General features: G+C 52.1%; 1 protein-coding gene across 2 annotated transcripts in view; it reads right to left on the reverse strand.

Moving 5' to 3' along the window:
• Window positions 1-1,351: 1,351 nt before the first annotated feature.
• CABLES1 (Cdk5 and Abl enzyme substrate 1) overlaps window positions 1,352-21,855 on the reverse strand; it is a 112,071-nt gene continuing 91,567 nt past the window's right edge. For both annotated transcript variants that reach the window (XM_066353070.1, XM_066353069.1), the window contains 5 exons: window positions 20,510-20,666; window positions 19,300-19,403; window positions 5,125-5,231; window positions 3,683-3,890; window positions 1,352-1,909 (listed from right to left, as the gene is read on the reverse strand). In XM_066353070.1, the coding sequence (XP_066209167.1) occupies window positions 1,769-1,909; window positions 3,683-3,890; window positions 5,125-5,231; window positions 19,300-19,403; window positions 20,510-20,666 (717 nt within the window). In that variant the 3' untranslated portion in view covers window positions 1,352-1,768. The remainder of the gene's footprint in view (window positions 1,910-3,682; window positions 3,891-5,124; window positions 5,232-19,299; window positions 19,404-20,509; window positions 20,667-21,855) is intronic.

Below are 21,855 nucleotides of genomic sequence, written 5' to 3' on the forward strand. Positions count from 1 at the left end.
CAGACACAGGAGAGGAAGGTCCAGGGTGCGTGTATTTGAGGTGATGGAGACGCTCTGAGCGCTTTGTGCTTCTTTCCCAAATTTGTCTCATAAACTGTAGGTGCTCCTTAAATATTAGTTGATCTAGTCAAAGAGATCACATTTGTCCTACCCTCCAACCAAATCATTTTCTTAAACTGAATCCAGCTAAGGAAATTGGTTCCTAAAATTTTTAGTAACAAATATTTAGCAGAATATTTAGGACTAAACTCAGCTAAATGGCTGACTCTGGAGAAGGGAAGTCTCCTGTTTGCTCTCTCCCCAGCAGCTTCCTGAATTTGTCGTCTACGCCCTGTGACTTTCGGACTCTCTCAAGCTCCGCTGACTAAAGCCCTTTCTCGGGGGAGATGTGAGAAGCTTCCAGTCTGTCTGTGAAATCTGACGTGGGAATGGGGCAGATGAACCTGTAATGCAGGCTAGGGGTGACTGGTGAGACGGGTGGGTCTAAACATACAAATACATTGATATAGAAACAATAAAATACTTTAATTCTTTTTTCACAGCCATAAGCTTTCTCAGTCAGGTGGACACTTCTCTCTTGCAGCTAGGAGGCGATGGCGTGGTGATGTACAGGTGGTCCCAGTGAGTCACGAGTCCCAATTAAAATTCTACAGTATCAGCCCTGTGAACGGGGTGATAAGAGTCACTACCTCTTCAATGGACACATCTTCAGCTCAGGATGCAGTTGGTCCTAGCTGTCAAAAGCCTCCAAATACTGATCATGTGTCTTATCCTTATTCTGAATTTTTATAAAACTCTTTTATTAATATATATATATATATCACAACAAATGTGCTTATTACATACTCTAACATAGAGCACAGGAACACACACACACCCACCGCGGAGCACAACCCCAGCCGTCTCCTCAGTGGGGAAAGCGTGAAGGTTAAACATGTGCACAAGGTCTGATGGCAGAAAGGTCCAGGGTGCCACACTCCATGCCTTCCCACGAGGCCCATCCAACGCCGAGAACTTGTTTTCACCCCACGGGTGGTAGAAGTAACAGAAAGTGTCGTTTTCTAAGGGCAGAGGATGTCAGACAATCTGGTGCAGAGGGCGATCATTATCCAGAGATAATGTAGAAATAGCTGCGAAGGTCAGCCTTGCTCCTGCGCCCGGGCTGAGGTCTGCTCCAGGGGGTGGCGCTGGTGTTGCAGGTCGAGGGCTGACGCGGTATCGCGGTATCATGGTACCGCGGTATCGCAGACACACACACTGCCACACTCACTCAGGCAAGCCCCAGGGGAAGTGCACTTCCAACAGCTGATACAAAAATAGATTGATTGGCACGCTCTTTTGACACAGTGAGGGTATCTTTTGAAAGCTTTCCCTCAACTTTTGCAAACGGTTTTCTACTCTCTGCTTCAAAACTTCACACTCTTAGGTTGGAGCGGGTTTGGAGAGAAGGTTCTGGACCACGCTTGCAAAGTTCGTGTGTGCCCGGGAGGAAGACTGGGGTGGAGATGGCTAAGGACTCTCGCTCGTGGAGAGCGGGAGGGGCTTCTTGTCTTCGGCATAGGCCTCCCGTTCCCTTGCTGCGTAGTAAACAGCTCGTCTCAGCTAGCCAGACCCAAGACTTCCCTGAAAAGTTTCCGGCACTGCTTCTACACGGAAACATATTGAGAGGAAGAAGTTTGGTAGGCTGAGTCTATTTTCGCATTTCCAGTAGTGAGTGCAGCTCCGCTGAGTCCAGAGGACGCGGTCCCCGGCCCTCAGGAGGCCTGTGCTAGGAGCTCTGGACCAGGCGTCTGTAATGGGGCATGACTTCATGCTCCGGCAGATGAAGGGCAAACTCCAAGGCCACTAACACCAGGAATTCAAAGGCAATCAGTTCTCGTCTATTCAGCCGGAACTTCTCTTCCAGTTTCTGCAACAGAAGTAAAGAAAACGAAAAGCATTTTAGCTTTAACGTCAAAATCCTAGGATGCCTGGCTGGTGGTGGCACAGGGGGATAGAGTGCTGACCTGGGATGCTGAGGTTCAAAACCCCTTGAGTTGGAAGATAGTGTTTAATGGATACAGAGTTTCAGTTTTGCAAGATGGATGGTGGTGATGGTTGCAAAACAATTTGGATGTACTTAATACCCCTGAACTATAGACTTAAAAATAATTAAAATGGTAAATTAAAAAGAACAAAGCATACTTTTTCGTATGTGGGGAGTAGCTACACTAGCTCCCTTTCTGCTCTTCCTTTGCTACTGAAGACAGCTGCAGAGATAGTCACATGGAGCACTGTGGTAACCATGTGTTTTATTTTCTGTGTTCTGACGTCTGGACAGTTTGGGGCCTTGCTGACTCTGAAAGCATTGCCCCTCCCAGGGTCAGCCAAATCCTGGAGAAAGTACACAGCTCCCCTGTGAGTACACTTCTTAAATGCAAACTAAGCAATTTAGAGCCCACCCCCCAACCACCTTCTCTCCTGGCCCTTGCTCTCTGGGCTGAGCCATTATCCACCTGACCTGATCACCCAGGGTCAGGTACCAGACACCCAGAGCAGCCTGTATTCCCCAGAGCCCACTGAGATTATTCAGTTTCCTACCCCTAAGCCTGCTTACCCTGCCGTGCCAATTCCTTCCTACAGAAACCACAAGAAAGGCTCCTGCCCAAGTTTCTCCCTCTTCCTCTGACCACTGACCAACCCTACTAATACCCGGCATGACCCCCTTTGCGTGGTGTGCCCCTTATCATGAACTGAATGCTTGTGTCCCCTCATGTTCATATGTTGTCATCCTAACTTCCAATGTGATGTTACTAAGAAGTGGGGTGTCTGAGAGGCGGTTTGGTTTCGAGGAGCTCATGAGGATAGAGTCCTTATGATGTGACTAGTACACATACAAGAAAAAAAACCAAAGTGTGCTCTCTCCCTTTCTGCCACGTGAGGACACAGTGAGAAGTTGGCCATCTACAAGCCAGAAAGAGGGTCCTCATCAGCCTGACCTGTGGTGGCAGTGGATAAAGCGTCAACCTGAAACACTGAGGTTGCCAGTTCGAAACCCTGGGCTTGCTTGATAAAGGCTTATATGGGAGTTGATGCTTCCTGCTCCTCCCCCCATTCTCTCTCCCTCCCTCTCTTTCTCTCTCTCTCTCTACTCTTTGAAATAAATAAATCTTAAAAAAAAAAAAAAAAGAGGGTCCTCATCAGATACTGAAGTAGCTGGCACTTTGATCTTGGACTCCCAGCCTCCAGAACTGTGAGACATAAATGTCTATTGTTTAAGCTGCCCCGTCTGCGGTATTTTGTTTTGGCAGTGTGAGCTAAGACACTCCTCCACTTGGGGGCTTACCCTCTCTCTTCAATGGCAACTGCCTCCTAATCTGTTGGCTTTCCCATACCCCAAATTTTCTATGAACACAGAGTCTTTTGAAACAGGCATTCATACACTCGCCTAAAGAGATCAGTGTTTCCTTACTTTGATGGGCCTCTCCTATAAAGAAAGGAGAAATCTATGCCTTCCTCCGAAGAGGAGGCAGCCAAGGCCACAGGAAACCAAGGTCTGTGGAGCCAACGTGTGCAGCGGATGCTCTGCGGGTCACACTGTCCACAGGCACCCTTGCCTTGCTATCACAGTGTTCTGAGGCTGTAAGAATGACACTGGACTGGAGCGTGTGCAACCTCAGCCATCAGGACATGGGCCACTTACATCAATTAGATGTTTGACTTCATGCTTTTTGAGGTCACTTCCGATTTTGGCGGCTAACAGCACACATGCTCCAGCACAGAGCTTCCGGTTCTGTTTGTTTAGCTTTCCCTTGAGGGCGAGCTTCTCAAAGTAGACAAAGGCCATAGCCACCGTGGGCTCCTCGAAGCCACAGTCCTCCTGAGCAAGCTTCCGCATTTCTCGCTTCAGACTGGAGAAAGACATGAAGGAAGGGAGTCTTATTAGAACTTGGAGTTTCAGGCACCTCAAAGAATAAGACTACTTTGTCTAGAAAGCATTTCCTTTCTCATTCCCAGAAGGGTGTTATGGAATGAGATTACATCCCTATGAGTTGGAAAGTTACATAACGTGTGAGGAATAAACTTCTCTGTTGGTGAGGTTGTATAGAACGTGTCAACACAGGGCCCAGAGGTTCACACTGAACCTAGTGGATGGCTGAGGGTCTCTCTGGAAACCTGGAGAGCTGTCCCAGTGAAAGAGGGAAACTAAGAGGAACGACGGCCATTCCAGAGAGATGAATACAGAAATGTGAGGTACCTGGTGTCAGCTCTGCCGATGTCAGTTATGTCCACTCCTTACGTCAGAAGAAGGGTTAGGCTAAGAGCACAACAGCTAGCATGCTTAGGAAAGCTGCCCAGCACGTGGACACAGTGGGAATTCTTCATTTTCCTTACCTCTCTGGCTTGTCAAACCAAACATGTCAGAATCAAAGCAGTATTAAGATATTAATACATGTGCACATCAATGGTGGCACATATTCCAACACTGTGTTGCTGTATATGCTCTAGCCCCGTTACACGCATGCACGAGCGAGCGCGCGCACACACACACATACACTCACACACTCACGTTGTGCTGTCCTGGTACACAGGCACCGTAAGTCACTTTCTCTCCAGCCCAGTCAGGCCAGTCCTCTTGACCATTTGGCTGGCAGACATGAGTGACCACAAAGTTGATCCAACCAACTCTAGGGGCCGGATTCTGTTTTGGCTGCTTTGCTGACTGCTTACAGACAGGGCTTGGCTGTCACTTCTGGGCAGACAACTGTGGGTGAAGAGTTATCTCAAATCCATGACACCAACTCTTTTCTCTTGTTTTGTCTACATCTGAGAAAGCAGGGGACCCAGTTTCCTATTCTCGCTGAATTTTTCATAACGTAAGTCTTCCTGAACTGGTAAGCTGCAGAGTGTGAAATTTTTCTTTCACTGAAGGCACTTCCCCCAGATCCTTGTCAGCTCATGTCAGGAGATCTGCCTTCCGCCTGCTTCTCTTGGCTCTCACAGAAAGGCAGCCAGCATCTCACAGGCCGCTGTTTGCTGACTGTGCCCATGTTTCACTTGAACCATCACACAGAGAATGAGTTTAATGCATGCTGGGAGTGGGGATCGAAGGGAAAGTTCACGTGGTTGTCAATCCCCACATACCTCCTGATTTTGCTGAGTGTTAACCTAATGTGAGGAAACTTCTCCTTGAAGGTCTCGTTCATGTCCTTCTTGAGATCTGAGGGCTTCACGTAGTCGATTACTGTGGTCTACAACAGATCAGGCAACAAGGTCACTCCTTACAGTAAGGGTTCTGGGCAATAATTATGTACGCTTTATGGCCAGCTGATAACTTCCAGCACCACCACACAATGGGGAGCCCAGGTGAGCTCCACAACAAGCGTTCCGCCGAATCCAGAAGCCTGAGCAAGGCTGCGGCCTCTGAAGGTCGAGGGAAACCAAGTCCCTGCTCTTAGCAGGAGCAGGTGACATTTAGAAACACTGGCCTTGCGATCATCAGGGGTCAGTGCTTGCAGGGAGGGGCGTCACCCTTTCAGCTCTGTGTTTCAGTCTGTCGTTCACACACTACAATTTGGCACCGATCTGGGTGCAATCCACACTTGACCATCACAAGTCATCTGTCTGTGGGAGACTTATCTCATGACCCCAAACTTCAGGTTCCACACCGGTAAAATGGAAACACTAGTGGTGCCTCCTCCCTATGGCTAGTTTGAGAGCCACACGAGAAGCACAGAGCTCTGTGTAGTGCTTGGCACATGGCAAGTCCTCAACCAACACTGGCTCCTTCTCTGACTGTGGGGAAATACTGGATACGCAACACAGAACTTACCATCTTAGCCATTTCTAGGTGTACAGAGCAGTGGCATTAAGGACATTTACGCTGTTGTGCAACCACCTCCACCGTCCATCTCCAGAACTTTATCATCGAGCAAAACTGAAAATCCTCCCATTAAACAAGTCCCCGTTCCTCCCCTCAGCGCCTCCTGGTAGCCACCACTCTCCTTTCTGTCTCTACACTTCTGACTATTCTAGTACCTCAGACAAACGGGGTCCTGCAGTGTTTGTCCCGTAGTGACTGGCATAATGTCCTCAAGGCGCATCCATATTGCAGCATATGTCAGAACTTCCGCCCTTTGTAAGACTGAACAATATTTCATTGTATGTCTACAATGTTAGCTATTATTAATAGTCCCTTAAACCTTGAGTTTCCTCCTCCTCCCTTGTCCCTTTCTAAGTCTACCCATCCTTGCTGACTGGCTTCCTCAAGCCCTTTCAGAGGACTCTGCTCTTCCTGCTCCCCTCTGCCTTACCCTGTCAACTCTGAATTACACACAGCCCCCCAAGCCCTTTCAGAGGACTCTGCTCTTCCCTGCTCCCTCTGCCTTACCCTGTCAACTCTGAATTACACACAGCCCCCCAAGCCCTTTCAGAGGACTCTGCTCTTCCTGCTCCCCTCTGCCTCACCCTGTCAACTCTGAATTACACACAGCCCCGGCTGGCTCCCCCAGGTTAGTATCATTTCTACTCCCTCGGAGTATACTTTCAAAGGGCTGTGACAATATGATGCCCTCTCCGCCTGGCTGTAGGGGAGAAACTTCATCAGGCAAAGACGAAAAGAGGAGAAACCACAGATTCGGATGAGAAGGGCCGTTCCCATGGATGGCCATCATGGCCAACCTCTTTTCAGGAAGTGCCTGGTCTTTTCCCGAAGACATATCAAAGCTTTCCTCAACAGCTCAAACAAAAGTTGGGGGTTTCCTGGGAATGCCTCTGTTCAGCAGACCCGTGGACTTTGACATGATTTGTAACAAGCACAGAGAATGCCTTTGGCGTCAGTTAACAACCAAGAACAGGCAGACACCTTCACGTCCGAATTCACACTGATCCGAATGGCACCTTCTTTGCTTTTGGTGAATGAAGGCACCCAGCAATACTAACTCAAGTGATTCCACCACAGCTGTCCACAGCTTTCTCTAATCCTGAGTGGAAGGGGACCGGTGGGTGCGACAGCGGGACCAGTGCGCGCACAGGCACGCACACACGTGGTGTGATGCGGTTCCGCTAGAGGGAGCAGGGCGCTGCGGACTTCACGGCGACCCCTTACTGCCGAGGTCCAGCAGAGTGGATTATCCTCCGAAATGGGCTTGCTTCTCTTTCTACTTTTCTTTTTTTGTATTTTTCTGAAGCTGGAAACGGGGATAGACAGTCAGACAGACTCCCGCATGCACCCGACCGGGATCCACCCGGCACGCCCACCAGGGGGCGATGCTCTGCCCCTACGGGGCGTCGCTCTGTCGCGACCAGAGCCACTCTAGCGCCTGGGGCAGAGGCCAAGGAGCCATCCCCAGCGCCCGGGCCATCTTTGCTCCAATGGAGCCTCGGCTGCAGGAGGGGAAGAGAGAGAGAGGAAGGAGAGGGGGAGGGGTGGAGAAGCAGATGGGGGCTTCTCCTGTGTGCCCTGGCCGGGAATCGAACCCGGGACTTCTGCACGCCAGGCCGACGCTCCACCACTGAGCCAACCGGCCAGGGCCTCTTTCTACTTTTCAAAATGGCCTTATTTCATCTCAAGCAAATATCTCTGCTGGCTGAACAGGACGGAAGAATTTTCATGCAGGAAACACCTAGCAGAACGGGGGACCGTATCAAACACGCTTACTTCAAGTGGGCCCACCTGCCAACCAGCCAATTCTTCTGCTTCCTAAATACCCAGCACCTCTGCCCCTTTCTCCCACCCTCCCCACATCCAGGCACCCGGATTCCTAGAGACAGCCGCCTCCTGCTTTTCCTGTGCAGATGAAAGTCACGAGTTTGCAATGCTGTGAGAAAGCTCAAGCAAAGGTCATCAGCCTTTGTTGGGGGCCGAAACCGTGTGAGCCCCAAGCAGGGATATTCTGGGGGTGAGGGGGCGTGTCTGGATCCTCCCTGAGGAAACCATGGCTGTTCTGCTTTTTTCTGTCTTACATGTAGATACACTCAACGTTTCTCTTGAAAGAAGGCTCCCATTGCCAAAAAAATTCTTTGCAAATGCATACCAGCCGCCTCACCTGACAGATAAGGAGACCGAGGGTCAGAGAGGAGCAGAGGTTTGCCCGGGAACTAAGCGGGCTGAGGCAGGGCCAGCACTGGGATTCAGATCTCTCAGATCACACACCTACTGCCTTCCTGCTTTTCTGTTCTTAATCAGATTGAAAAGAGCAACAAACTGGCCCTGGTTGGTTGGCTCAGTGGACAGAGTGTCGGCCCAGCATGGGGATGTCCCAGATTTAATCTTTGGTCCAGGCACACATGAGAAGCAACCATCTGCTTCTCTTCCACTCCCTCTCCCCCTTCTCTCTCTTCTCCATGGTAACCTCCAGTGACCCCCCTTCATTATACACTATGGTTTGGATATCTGACCCCCTTCCGGGACACCTTCTGTACCTCCCGACTCCTTTGCAGCTAGGATTCCTAATACAACCCTACGCCTTCCTGTCTGACATAGCAGTGTGAAAGGGCAGCACTGAAGCAGAGGCCCTGCTCCCGTTGTTCCTGCTGCCAGGGGGGCTGTGGAAGAAGTCCCGGATTCTGCCGGTGCAGACCATAGCAGAGCAGGTTCCTGACTGCTAGCTGGAAGCACTACTTCCTCCGGAGCTGGGACTGGTGCAGCCCCCCGCTAGCCTGGTTCTGTGGCATGGCGCTGGGATCATCCCTGAAATTCCAACTAGGCAGTTTCTTCAGTTTCCCCAGTGATTCTGTGAGCTCCTTGGAATTCATATGTAACAAATCCCTTTCTTCTTAAATTAGCTACAGTGGATGCTGGACCATGACTGACACACATTGCTTTCTTCCATTGATGGCATTTACCACTGTCGTGACTATCCTATAGACCAGCTTCTAATTCCCATAAAGGCACCAATGTCATGGTTCCCCAGGGTACAAAGCCTTGCCCTGGGGCCCTCACATGCCACTCCTGACCAGTTTTTGCTTTCCATCGGCCCTGTGAGCCCCAACAAGCCAGCTCAGTCTGCAGCCCTGGAGATGGGGCAAGGAGGGCTCAGGCCCAGCCCGGGGCCGTGCAGGAGACTCTTATTTCTACAAGGAGCGTCATCCTGACTCTTTGGGGTATGAAGCTGGTGCCTACTTTTCCTGAGAGAGAAATGAGTGGACATGTCTATTTATTTCCAGACTGGACCCTAGAGGGGAGCACAGAGACATGGCCACATAACAGCATCGTTACAAGCAGGCACCACTGTAATGGGGTGGGGCTGCAATGGGAGGGGGCGGGGCCAGCGGGGAGGGAACTGAGGCAGCGGGTGGGGGGGCTGGAGGTACAGGGGCCCTAATAACAGCACTGGAGAACAGTGGGGGGCTCAGAGCTGACAGGCTGCTGCTCTGATTTGAACAGAAACAACTAAAAGGTGCTTCTACCCTGGGGCCTGCTTGGTCTGTCCTTTCTTTGCCACTCTCCTGCCCTCCACATCTCCCTGGGAATTCTTATGAGCAGCTCTGAACAGGTGTGAGCTTGCTCTAGACTCTGCTACTGTTCCCCGCAGGGTCAGAGGGGCCCCTGGGGGCAGGAACATTCCAAAGTAGTCTAGGTTCCAGCCCCAGGAGCCAGCAGGGAGCCCAGGGACACGTAGGCAGCCTCCCTAAGCCTCCCTTTCCTTGCCTGCAGAATGGAAGAAGGCAGAACAGTGGTTTTTATTTTTTTTTAATTTTTATTTATTGATTTTAGTGAAGGTGGGGGGGGGGAGAAAGAGAGACAGGAACATTGAGCTGTTCCTGTATGTGACCTGACCAGGGATTGAATGGGCAACCTCTGTGCTTCAGGACGATGCTCTAATCAACCGAGCTATCTGGTCAGGGAAAGACAGTGATTTCTACAGCTCTCTCCAACACCAAGAACCACTGTGCAACCAGAGCTAATCGGCTTTTGTCACACCTGTCACATCCATCGGTGCTCCGAGCTCAGCTGGGCACTGGGAAAACAGATGTTACATGCTTGCTAAGGTAATTAAGCAGAGCTGCGACCCTCGACTAAATCTATCCAACCACAAACAGCTGGGCATTTTGGCCATTCTATGCATTTAATCTTTTCCCTAAGAGGACAGTAAATCACAAGGAGATTATGGGAACAGGCCGTCAGCCCATGCAGGGGGCTGTGTCTGTCGCTATTGCTACCCATCGGATTCCAAATGTGGAATCCTGGATTTACTCTCCCTGCCCTCTCCTGAGGGAAGTTCTTCAGCTTTCTTCACTGAAATAAAACTGAGTAGAGAAACACAGGAAAAACTGCCTCCGCTTCAGGTTTTTACACAACCATGTGCATTTAACAGCTGGTGCAAAAGCACATTCACAGTTTCAGATATTTGTCAATATTTACCTGGTACTACACAAACTTCTGGAGTCATCTCTCCACCCACCTGAGATGACACTGGATGTGGCCCTGAGGTCACACACACCCACATAGCATTTGGATGCACTTTTAAATGTATGCTTCTTAAGCGGTGGGCTCAGAGCATGAGCTGCTTAACTGTGTATTAAAGGTCAGGTTAAAATAAAAAAAAAACTTATTAAAAATCTAAGACAAATGCATAGAAAGGGAGCAGCTGGTGCAACATCTTGGGTAAAATGTAAAGCTGATATTTCATTTTGTATTATTTTTACAAGGAAAAAATGTAAAAAAACAAAAACAAAACACCGCAATTTGTTTGCATGTGACAACACAGGTGACCATTAAGCTGTGAAGCCAGACGCAGAAGACCCCATGGAGTAGGATTCCATTTTTATGACGTTTAGAATAGATGAGTCTACCGAGACAGAAGGTAGATTTGTGGCTGCCTCGGGCTTACGGAGCAGGGGGCTGAGGGTACGGGGCTCCTTGGGGGGATGATGACAATGTCCTGAAACCAGCTGTGGTGACAACTGTGCACCTTTGTGGATATTCTAAAACCTGCTGAACTGTACTCTTTAAAAAGGTGAATTGTATGATATGTGAATTATATCCAATAAAGCTGTCACAACCCCTGCCCCGCCCCCAAGAAAATAACAAACAAACAGAAAACATCCACCATAATGCAAGAAGGCATTTGAGGCATTTTATCTTTAACACTTCACACCAAAGCTGTCAGGCCTCCAGGACCCCTGCTCAGCTCCTGTGCAGGTGCTGGGCCGATGGTCCCCGGGGCTGCAGAAGCCCCAGAGCCCTTGCGAGTCTCAGGAGGGCCCTCCCCTGGTGTGGCTGTAACACTGTGTGACTTTTCTTAATGAGGGTCTCCTGAATTGAGTGAGCTTCACGCACCTTGAAATCTGAGGGCCCCAGAAGGAACCTTGCCAGGGAGGGCCCCGGGGTCTCAAGCTGCTTCAGCCTCTCAATAACCCTCCCCTGCCGACAGGTCAGAACGTGCTTCTGTCGTCATGACAGCTTTCTGTGAGAATGAAGTAGGCAAGGAGAGCAGGCCGATCACCCGCCACACGGAGGCCGAACTGTCCCCCTCCCACTGAGTCTCCTGTTACCCGCGGCCCAGCATCCCGCACCGTGCCGGACAGTTAAGCTCTAAGGCATATTCTCCCAGCACTGGGGAAATGCGGGTGGAAGGAAGGGTTTTCTACGGGTGCTCAGACTGTAACACTGAGTAAATCAAAGAGCAGGCACTTGATCTAGAGGTCAGTCCAAGAGGTGTCCTCTTGAGGTTTATATACCTACGGATATCATAAAGGTTGTTATTAGGGTTTCTTTCTGACCAAACAGTTCTAGAGAGATTTCTTCCTGAAAAAGGAAAAGGATCCAGAAATCCATTCAAATAATACTAACCTTGTTGGCATTAACTTAGTCACTCTTTCACTTACTTTCTCTTAATTGCTCTCCACACCCAGAGAGGGGGGAACCACTACTCTCTTCAGCTGCCAGGTTCTAGTGATGAATAACCACTCTCTAGTGGAAGCTGAATTACAAGCCAGGCGGCACCCAAAGCAGCAGGCGTCCGGCTCTGACACGCGGCCTCCGCCCTCCCTCGCCACGCTGAGCACCACCAGCATTAGCTAGGGCCCTACAAGAACCTGCATGCAGCCCGGAGCTCCGCACCCTTCCAGGCTGTGTGGTCACCTTCCAGAAACTCTAAGGCCCACAGGGGCTGCGACAACTTGGTTTCCACACCTGCCCCAGGAATTTTTTGCTGTTGTTCACACCGTCACCTTTGCCCTTCCACAGTGGCTAACAGTGGGAGTGACCTGCAGGGAACAAAGTTAAAACACATGGTTGGAACTACGACTGCGGGGCCGGTCTTAAAGGGGTGCCACTTAAACCCCGTAAGTAACAGGCTTCTTTCTGAGCCTCAAGGAAATGTTCTCCACCGGAGACCCCACTGAAAGGCATGTCCCATCGCGGCAACAAGTGGCCCTTTTCTCATCTACAGAGAACAAACCTGAATGAAAATATATATCGAACCACATCCTGGCTGGTTAACATCACCTGTACTGACTCGGAAAGCCTGCTCCTAGGTATTTGCCTCAGAGAAATAAAAATATGTCCACGAAAAGACTTACAAAGAATGTTTCATGAAGCAATAGTCATCACACCTCTAAACTGGAAACAGCCCTAATGTCCATCCACAGGACAAGGGACAGACAAACTATGGTGTACCCATACAAAGAAACCCTACTTAGCAACTAAAAATAAACTTACTGATACTTGCTACGTAAGGAATCTCACAGATACTAAGTTGTGTGGAAGAAGACAGACCAAATAATGAAAGAGTACACAGCCCACGATTCCATTTATGTGACACTCTAGAATAAGCAAACCGAATCTGTGGTGACAGAAGTCGGAATGGCAGTCGCCTCTGTGGGGAGGGGTGGAAGGCGGGGGGACGAGCAGATGGGAACTTCTAAGGGCAGAGAAATGTTCTATCTTTTGATCAGAGAGGAGGCTGCAAGATTCATGGAACTATACATTTAAATGTGTGCGTATGATTGTAAGTAAACTATACCTTAATATGAAAAGAAAAAAAAAATGGCCGCAGCAGGATCTGATGGGGTGGGAGGACTAGCTCATCGCTTTCGGGGCTGTCGCCTCTGCACAGGCCACAGGAACACCTCTGACCCTGAGATTCCACAGGTACAGGACACGCCAGCACGCTAGACAGCAGCCCCAGGTTTTCAGGCTCGAGGTCTCCCCGGGCCGGCCTACCCGGAGCTGCCCGGGGCCTAAGGAGACAGGGACGGGCAGCAGGACCCGAGAGGCGCTGGGGGCCGACAGTGAGGGAGGAGGGCAGTGCTGCACCCAGTCTGTGACCATCATGCCACCCTCTTCCCCAGTCTCCCAGCAATGGCTTCCGCAGGGCATCCTGGGGCGGGGGCAGAGCACTGGGGGTGCGCAGGCTGGGCACAGGTCTGACGTCTACCTGCGGGGGCAGAGCATTGGGGGTGCAGGCTGGGCACAGGTCTGACGTCTACCTGCGGGGGCAGAGCATTGGGGGTGCAGGCTGGGCACAGGTCTGATGTCTATCTGCGGGGGCAGAGCATTGGGGGTGCGCAGGCTGGGCACAGGTCTGATGTCTACCTGTGGGGGCAGAGCATTGGGGGTGCGCAGGCTGGGCACAGGTCTGATGTCTACCTGCGGGGGCGGAGCATTGGGGGTGCAGGCTGGGCACAGGTGTGATGTCTACCTGCGGGAGCAGAGCATTGGGGGTGCAGGCTGGGCACAGGTCTGATGTCTACCTGCGGGGGCAGAGCATTGGGGGTGCAGGCTGGGCACAGGTGTGATGTCTACCTGCGGGGGCAGAGCACTGGGGGTGCAGGCTGGGCACAGGTCTGATGTCTACCTGCAGGGACAGAGCATTGGGGGTGCGCAGGCTGGGCACAGGTCTGACGTCTACCTGCGGGGGCAGAGCATTGGGGGTGCGCAGGCTGGGCACAGGTGTGATGTCTACCTGCGGGGGCAGAGCACTGGGGGTGCAGGTTGGGCACAGGTCTGATGTCTACCTGCAGGGACAGAGCATTGGGGGTGCGCAGGCTGGGCACAGGTGTGATGTCTACCTGCGGGGGCAGAGCATTGGGGGTGTGCAGGCTGGGCACAGGTGTGATGTCTACCTGCGGGGGCAGAGCATTGGGGGTGTGCAGGCTGGGCACAGGTGTGATGTCTACCTGCGGGGGCAGAGCACTGGGGGTGCGCAGGCTGGGCACAGGTCTGATGTCTACCTGTGGGGGCAGAGCACTGGGGGTGCAGGCTGGGCACAGGTCTGATGTCTACCTGCAGGGACAGAGCATTGGGGGTGCGCAGGCTGGGCACAGGTGTGATGTCTACCTGCGGGGGCAGAGCATTGGGGGTGTGCAGGCTGGGCACAGGTGTGATGTCTACCTGCGGGGGCAGAGCATTGGGGGTGCGCAGGCTGGGCACAGGTCTGATGTCTACCTGTGGGGGCAGAGCATTGGGGGTGCGCAGGCTGGGCACAGGTCTGATGTCTACCTGCAGGGGCAGAGCATTGGGGGTGCGCAGGCTGGGCACAGGCCTGATGTCTACCTGCAGGGGCGGAGCATTGGGGGTGTGCAGGCTGGGCACAGGTGTGATGTCTACCTGCGGGGGCAGAGCATTGGGGGTGTGCAGGCTGGGCACAGGTCTGATGTCTACCTGTGGGGGCAGAGCATTGGGGGTGCGCAGGCTGGGCACAGGTGTGATGTCTACCTGCGGGAGCAGAGCATTGGGGGTGTGCAGGCTGGGCACAGGTGTGATGTCTACCTGCGGGGGCAGAGCATTGGGGGTGCGCAGGCTGGGCACAGGTCTGATGTCTACCTGCAGGGGCAGAGCATTGGGGGTGCGCAGGCTGGGCACAGGCCTGATGTCTACCTGCAGGGGCGGAGCATTGGGGGTGTGCAGGCTGGGCACAGGTGTGATGTCTACCTGCGGGGGCAGAGCATTGGGGGTGCAGGCTGGGCACAGGTCTGATGTCTACCTGCGGGGGCAGAGCATTGGGGGTGCAGGCTGGGCACAGGTCTGATGTCTACCTGCGGGGGCAGAGCATTGGGGGGCAGGCTGGGCACAGGTGTGATGTCTACCTGCGGGGGCAGAGCATTGGGGGGCAGGCTGGGCACAGGTCTGATGTCTACCTGCAGGGGCACCCTGCCAACAGTGAGGGTTCACACTGCAGCTGGAGTGCTCCCAGGTAGGTCTGTCTGGGCAGAGTGCCCCCCCGCCTAAGGGCAAGAGGGACCACAGACCCTCAGAGAGGGCCTTCAGCAACCTGGGCTGAAGAATCTGCAGTTCTTTCTGTCCATCTTCGTTGTCAGTGCCGATTACAAGTGCAGCTCCCTGTGCCTGGGGTTGAGATAGTGTCATCCTGCAGGGCAGACCTGAGTGTGTGTGTGTGTGTGTGTGTGTGTGTGTGTGTGTGTGTGTGTGTGTGTGTATAGGGAAGAGCAGTGACTTTTACTGTTACAAATACCGATTTTACGGAGTCACCCTCTCTCAGACTCCCAGGTCTCTCCCTGGGCTCCCCCGACGGAGGCAGCATGGCCGCGCCTCCTCACTCTCAGTGCCTCGTCAAAGGAGCCTTACTCGAGGCCCACCTCCAACCCTCTTGTCACCTCTGCCACATTCTTACACTCCCCACCACTACAGTGGTTTCTCTACTTTTTAAAAAAAAATTTTAAATTGATTTTAATTTATTGTTTACATAGATTCTAGTGTTGCCCTGAATGCATCCCCCTCCCCCATATTCCCCTCAACATCTCCCTTACCTCTCCCCATACCACCCTCCCCCTTTCCCTTCAGGTTTATCTCATCCTATCATTCCCTTTCCCTCTGTCCTCTTTTCCTCTGGTCCCTTTGATCCCTCCTCTGTCTCAATTCTGTTCTTCAGTTCACATTGTTCATTGGATTCCTCAAATGAGTGAGGTCATATGATATTTTTCTTTCTCTGCCTGGCTTATTTCACTTAACATAATAGTTTCCAGTGGACGAGTGGATTAAAAAGCAGTGGTACATGGCCCTGGCCGGTTGGCTCAGCGGTAGAGCGTCGACCTGGCGTGCGGAAGTCCCGGGTTCGATTCCTGGCCAGGGCACACAGGAGAGGCGCCCATCTGCCTCTCCACCCCTCCCCCTCTCCTTCCTCTCTGTCTCTCTCTTCCCCTCCCGCAGCCAAGGCTCCATTGGAGCAAAAGATGGCCCGGGCGCTGGGGATGGCTCCTTGGCCTCTGCCCCAGGTGCTAGAGTGGCTCTGGTCGCGACAGAGCAATGCCCCGGATGGGCAGAACATCGCCCCCTCGTGGGCGTGCCCGGTGGATCCCGGTCGGGTGCATGCGGGAGTCTGACTGCCTCCCCGTTTCCAGCTTCAGAAAAATACAACAACAAAAAAAAGCAGTGGTACATATATACAATGGAATACTATGGGGCCATGAAAAAGAAGGAAATATTACCTTTTGCAACATGGATGGACCTGGAAACTATTATGTTCAGCGGTTTCTCTACTTGTTTACAGTCTGACATCTCTACTCACCAGGAGGGCGAGGAGAACAGAGGCTGCGTCTGGCTTGATCTCTCCTGCATAAGGAAACCCCTGGCCTGGCACAGAGGGCCTGTCAGTACTGGCCACGTGGACACATTCTATACCTGTTACCCAACACACACAACAAAGCAAGCAGCAGACAAAACCCCCAACCCCCCTCACTCGCACTCCTGCAAGTTCCATGTACAAATGCTCGAGAGACAGCCCTGTACCCCATGCCTGCTTCCAGAGGGAAGTCTCCTGGGAGCGGGTTCAGGCTCTTTGTAACACATGACACGCACAGCAATGCCTTAGACAAGAATGCTGAAAAGCGGGCGTCTCACATTTTATCAAAGCGCCGATACCTATAGCAACAGAGAAGGAGATGTAGGTTTTATGGAGCTGACCAGGCAGTTGCATCTGTGAGCGATTTCATTCTCTAAGAGACAGACTGTTACAGGAAGCACGGGCTGTAGATTCAGTGTGGCGAAGCGAGAAACAACCTACTTGGGAACATAAACCAAGGCGGGTGGGACAGATACGCGGACGTGGCGAGTCATCCAGCACACGGTCCAAAGAGGAAGACAGCCTGTGCACACAGGTGCACACACGTGGGCTGTGGCCCAGAGTCTTCAAGCTCACAATGACAGAAAGAAAGAAAGAAAGAAAGAAAGAAAGAAAGAAAGAAAGAAAGAAAGAAAGAAAGAAAGAAAGAAAGAAAGAAAGAAAGAAAGAAAGAAAGAAAGAAAGAAAGAGAAAGAAAGAAAGAAAGAAGGAAAGGGAAGGAAAGGGAAGGAAAGGAAAGGAAAAGAAAAGAAAAGAAAAGAGAAAAGTAAAGAAACAGATCTTGCGCCAGCCCAACACCAGGCCTAGAAAGAGAGGTTACTGTTATCACCAGACATGCCACATCTATGGACAAACTCCCCACCAAACCTCAATGTCAATAAAAGATAGCATGCTCTCTCCTGCTCCTGGGAACCTAGGGATGTGTTAGACTGTTGACCCAGAGAGTCATTCTCACACCCTCCTGGAGTCGGCAGTTCTGCCCCAGTGCTGAGGGAGGTGGATTCGGGGCAAAGCGAGAGCAGCTCTGAGCCAGGAGTCCCGGCCTCCACACCCACTTCCTGTCTGTCAACTGTGACAGCCTCACACAGGCTCCCTGAGCCACAGTTTCCTGCCCAAGTTACTTAATAAATAAAGTGAACTCTGATAACTAAAGCACTGAACATAGAGAATCCTTCTTCTTAGACAAGTCATGACCTTTCAGTTGCTCCCTCCCTAACATGAGGGAGACGATTCTGGTCATTTATTCAACATTTATTATGTGTGAACTTACATAAATAAGCTCTGTTTAAAAATAAATAAATAAATAATCTCACAGGTCACAGAGTGGGAAAAATAATCCCCTATGGGTCTGGTTTTGCTTTCCATGTTAACAGTCGGAGAATAAAAACAGAGGGGTGAGGAGGAGGGCGATTTTAAACTAAATGCCTTTGGTAATTCATTCTGACTCAATGTGGCATATTAGAATAATCTCTGAGCTGTTTGCAAAATTACGGGAGGAACTAGCAAAAAGGCCTGACTTCTGCCTGGTGTTTCTCTGCCGTCAGCTACTTACCAAATGTTCCATTAGGAAAGAGGCTGGAAGGTTGAACCCCACTACCAAGAACCCGCAGCTCAGCATGAGTGTGTAGTATGTAGTATGTAGGGTGGGGCCTTTGAGTGTGTAGGGCGGGGCCCCACTCTGGCTTCTGCACACACAAGAGTCTATCACAGAAAAAGGGCCCTCTGCTCATGGCTGGGGCCGGGGCTGTGGAGAGCAGCACAGGTTAGAGAGGAGCGAGGAAGCCCGAGCAAGATGTTTCCAGCTGTGCTCCTCACATCTGGCCCTGGCATGGAGGCAGCGGGGCATTCTGGGTCAGTGATCAGCAGAATCCTGGCCCGATGGCATGTGTGGCAGGCCCGGGGCAGCAGGTTCCCCTACACGCCCCACTTTCCCCTCCCCCCTCCACATCCCGGGCTCAGCCTGCCTCCGGGTCAGGGCAAGTCCGTCCCGAGCAAGCACACAGGACCCGGCCGGGCTCCAGCGATCTCTGGAGAAGGGGCAGCCCAGGGTGGCCGGAGACGGTGGTCAGCCAAGCAGAAACCGAAATCACACAAAGGGAAAAACAGGAAGAGCCCAAGAAATAAAAACAGCAAGGAGAAGTTTTGCATTTAACACCCACATTGCCCTACTTTCCCTTTCCCAGGAGATGACTCTGTCATCCTGAGCCTGTGGCCAATCGTGTGCTCAGCGTGCACGTGCCGGCCTGCACTCGCCTCAGAGCTCCAAACAGAGCAGAACCTGAACTCAGCGCGGCCGTGCTGTGCCTGACCCGCTCCTGGTGGGCTCTACGGATGTACACGTTTGGGCGAGCCCCCTCAAAGGTGAGGGTCCCTGACCCTGAACTGGTACCTAACGTGAGAATGCTGGACTGGTGACCAGCAGAATCCTGGACCGGCAACACGCTGGTCTGTCCATCAGCAAACGACACTAGAGTCCTCAAGAAGGTCTCCAGGCTGAGCCGTGTGTGAACAAGCCCCCCATCCCAGGCAGAGCCCCCCATCCCGGGCAGAGCCCCCCGTCCCAGGCAGAGCCCCCCACCCCAGGCAGAGCCCCCCACCCCAGGCAGAGCCCCCCATCCCGGGCAGAGCCCCTCATCCCGGGCAGAGCCCCTCATCCCGGGCAGAGCCCCCCATCCCAGCAGAGCCCCCCATCCCAGGCAGAGCAGCCGTCTGTTAAGACCCTGCGCGCCACCTCCAAGCTGCTCCCCAGAGGCTGAGGGCGAGCAAATCCATCCTCTCCACTGCTACTCACCATGTACGAAGGGAAGATCAGAACTCGCTTGTGCTTGCCGCAAGGCCACTGCGGGTCGTCCAGGAGATTTGGGTCGTAGTCCGTAAAGTCTCCCAGGTCGCTGCCTGTGGATCACATGCAAAGTGATAATTAGGAGCTCCAGACTCCCCGAAGCAGAGCAGCTGGGCCAACGCCAAGTACAGAGTTGGAATGAGGAAAGGCTGGCTCCAGGGCACTCAGCTCAGAGGCACATGGTTTGCTCTGACTTTTAGTAGATGTCTGCATGCCAGTGAAGTGTATCCTCCCCCCAAAAGGGTTCACCAAATTCTTAACATCATGACTTTTTTTTTCCATTTTAGAAAATTATGTGTTAATCTCCCTGACTTGGGAGAACACAAGACCTCACAGAGCATGAAAAATGCACTGAGCACGCACAGATTTCAAAATGTGGCGCCGGAAAGGCTCATTTCCTAAACCTGCAGATCGGCGGGTGGTTGTGCCACATGAGAAGCACGTTTCTGGTATGAGCGCTCCTGGGCAGACGACTATGTCGCATAAACACAAATCAAGGCAGGTACCAGTGCAAACAGCTATAAACGACCAGAGGTGGCTGGGACACGAGGACAGTGCCCCTGAACTCAGCACCGGATAGGCCTAAGCAACGTCACATTCACCTGGAACTTCTCTGACAGCAATAACACTGCCCCTAAAGAGCTTTTCCCCTAATGTCAATTCTTAACAAAGGTTTGTAGTCTGTACAGGCAGAGCTGAGCACTGAAGTCTTCCTTCGGTAGCCGGGTTAGCTCACCCACTATGAGAATCAGAAGGCAAGTTTTCACTGGATCCTGGGTTTCTGTCCCAGTTATCCGAAGAGAAGCCAAACTTGAGCACTGTGAAGATGTAGGCAAGAAGCAGGTACAGGTGAGATGAGGAGCAGGCTGGTGGCGAGAAGCCAGGGAGTCCAGCTCTCTCTGGAAGATGGCCTGGGCATTTCTCCTCGAGGGGACTCAGGGGGTTGGAAACTGAGGCACCTCGTTAGAGAGGTCACCCTGTGGCCTGGTTGTGAGCCTGCACAGCCTGCAATCGGGCTTTACCCCAAAGTCACACTGCCTGCGAATGAGCTCCTGCTCCAGGGACCCCTGTCCTCCAGTCTGCATGCAGGGAGGCCCCGAGCGCACTGCACACTGAGACACCTGCCGCGAGCTGCCAGCCCAGCCAGGCCCCAGGTTACCTGTGTCGAGGCTCCCCTGGGTGCTGCTTGCCCGTCCTATGGAGAGGCTGCGGTGGCTCAGGGTACGGAGCTGGGAGAAGGAGGAGGTGGAGTCGATGGTATTTCTCCGGGTTCCAAAGGCATTTGTGGGTAACAGAAACTGGGTATAAGAAACAGTCTAAAAGATGAAGGCAAAAATGGCAAGTGATTATTCCCAGGCAATGGTAGGCTTGCAATCTGACCAGCTATGCTACTACCCACATTCAGGTCCACAGTCTCCTTCCTATCTGCAATTTTAAATCAAGGAGATCTGGAAAATAAAATTTCTTTGGGCACTCACGTGTCCCAAATGTGTGCCAGAATTGGCAATCTATAGTTTGTTGTTCTACTTATTCAAGCATTCATTAGTTGAATCTCACCTATTCCCTGCCTGGGGATCAAACCTGCAACCTTGGCATATTGGGATGATGCTCTAACCAGCTGAGCTTCCGAGCCAGGGCCCATCTGTAGTTTTAATTTATCCCACGTGGTGAGACTAACCATGTTATGTGACAGAAATGCGAGTGTGTTTGGTAACTATGTGTTATCTTAGACACTGTTGGAATGTTGGGTAATAGGTGAGGTACAACTGTTACTACTTTTCATAAACCAGCAAGTGCAGAATTCCAGACCATATCAGGCCCCAGGAGTCTCCGAGAAGGGACTGTGGCCTCTGGCAGTTCCTTTGTATTCCTTTGGCAGATGTCATTCACCACACTCTCTGTTTTATCCTCCCTCATTCCGGTGTGAACACTCAACCTGTCTGGGGAGTCATGGCTCATGCACTGTGAGCTCAGGGCTCCTGTCGTTTGGACAAAGTGGTGGCCAGCTGTCCCGGTGGGGGGTGGGGGCAGGGAGGTCATTTGCCTCCTAGCAGCTTCACCTGCAGGCAAACTATGCTGGGACGGCTTCCCCAAAGAAACACTAGCCTGGGTCCAGCACAAGAGGTCAAGTTCAGATTTCAGCCTTCACTGCTCAGACTTCAACCCCGCAGCTGAGTGAACTGTGGGTGAAAGAGGAAGGTGGTAGCTCTGCTGCTCGGTGGCCACTGTCCGAGGCTGAGGGGCTCTTAGCTCCTCAGGACCACGGGAAGTCAGAAGTGCTTTATAGTGGTGGGATGCTGCTTGATGACCCATCAGTTTATGCACGTTCAAACTGCTCATCATCTCTCCATCCCGGAACCTGCACATGGATGCGTGCGTATGCCAGAGATACTGGTCAGTGCCCCCATTCTGCTGTGTGCAGTGTGGGCAGAGAAGCAGATGTGCTGCTATTCAATCACTGTCTCGATGGACTTCCATCTGCACGCTGGGGGGGGGGCAGGGAGG

The sequence above is a fragment of the Saccopteryx leptura genome, chromosome 11, assembly GCF_036850995.1.
Source record: "Saccopteryx leptura isolate mSacLep1 chromosome 11, mSacLep1_pri_phased_curated, whole genome shotgun sequence".
Lineage (NCBI taxonomy): Eukaryota > Metazoa > Chordata > Mammalia > Chiroptera > Emballonuridae > Saccopteryx > Saccopteryx leptura.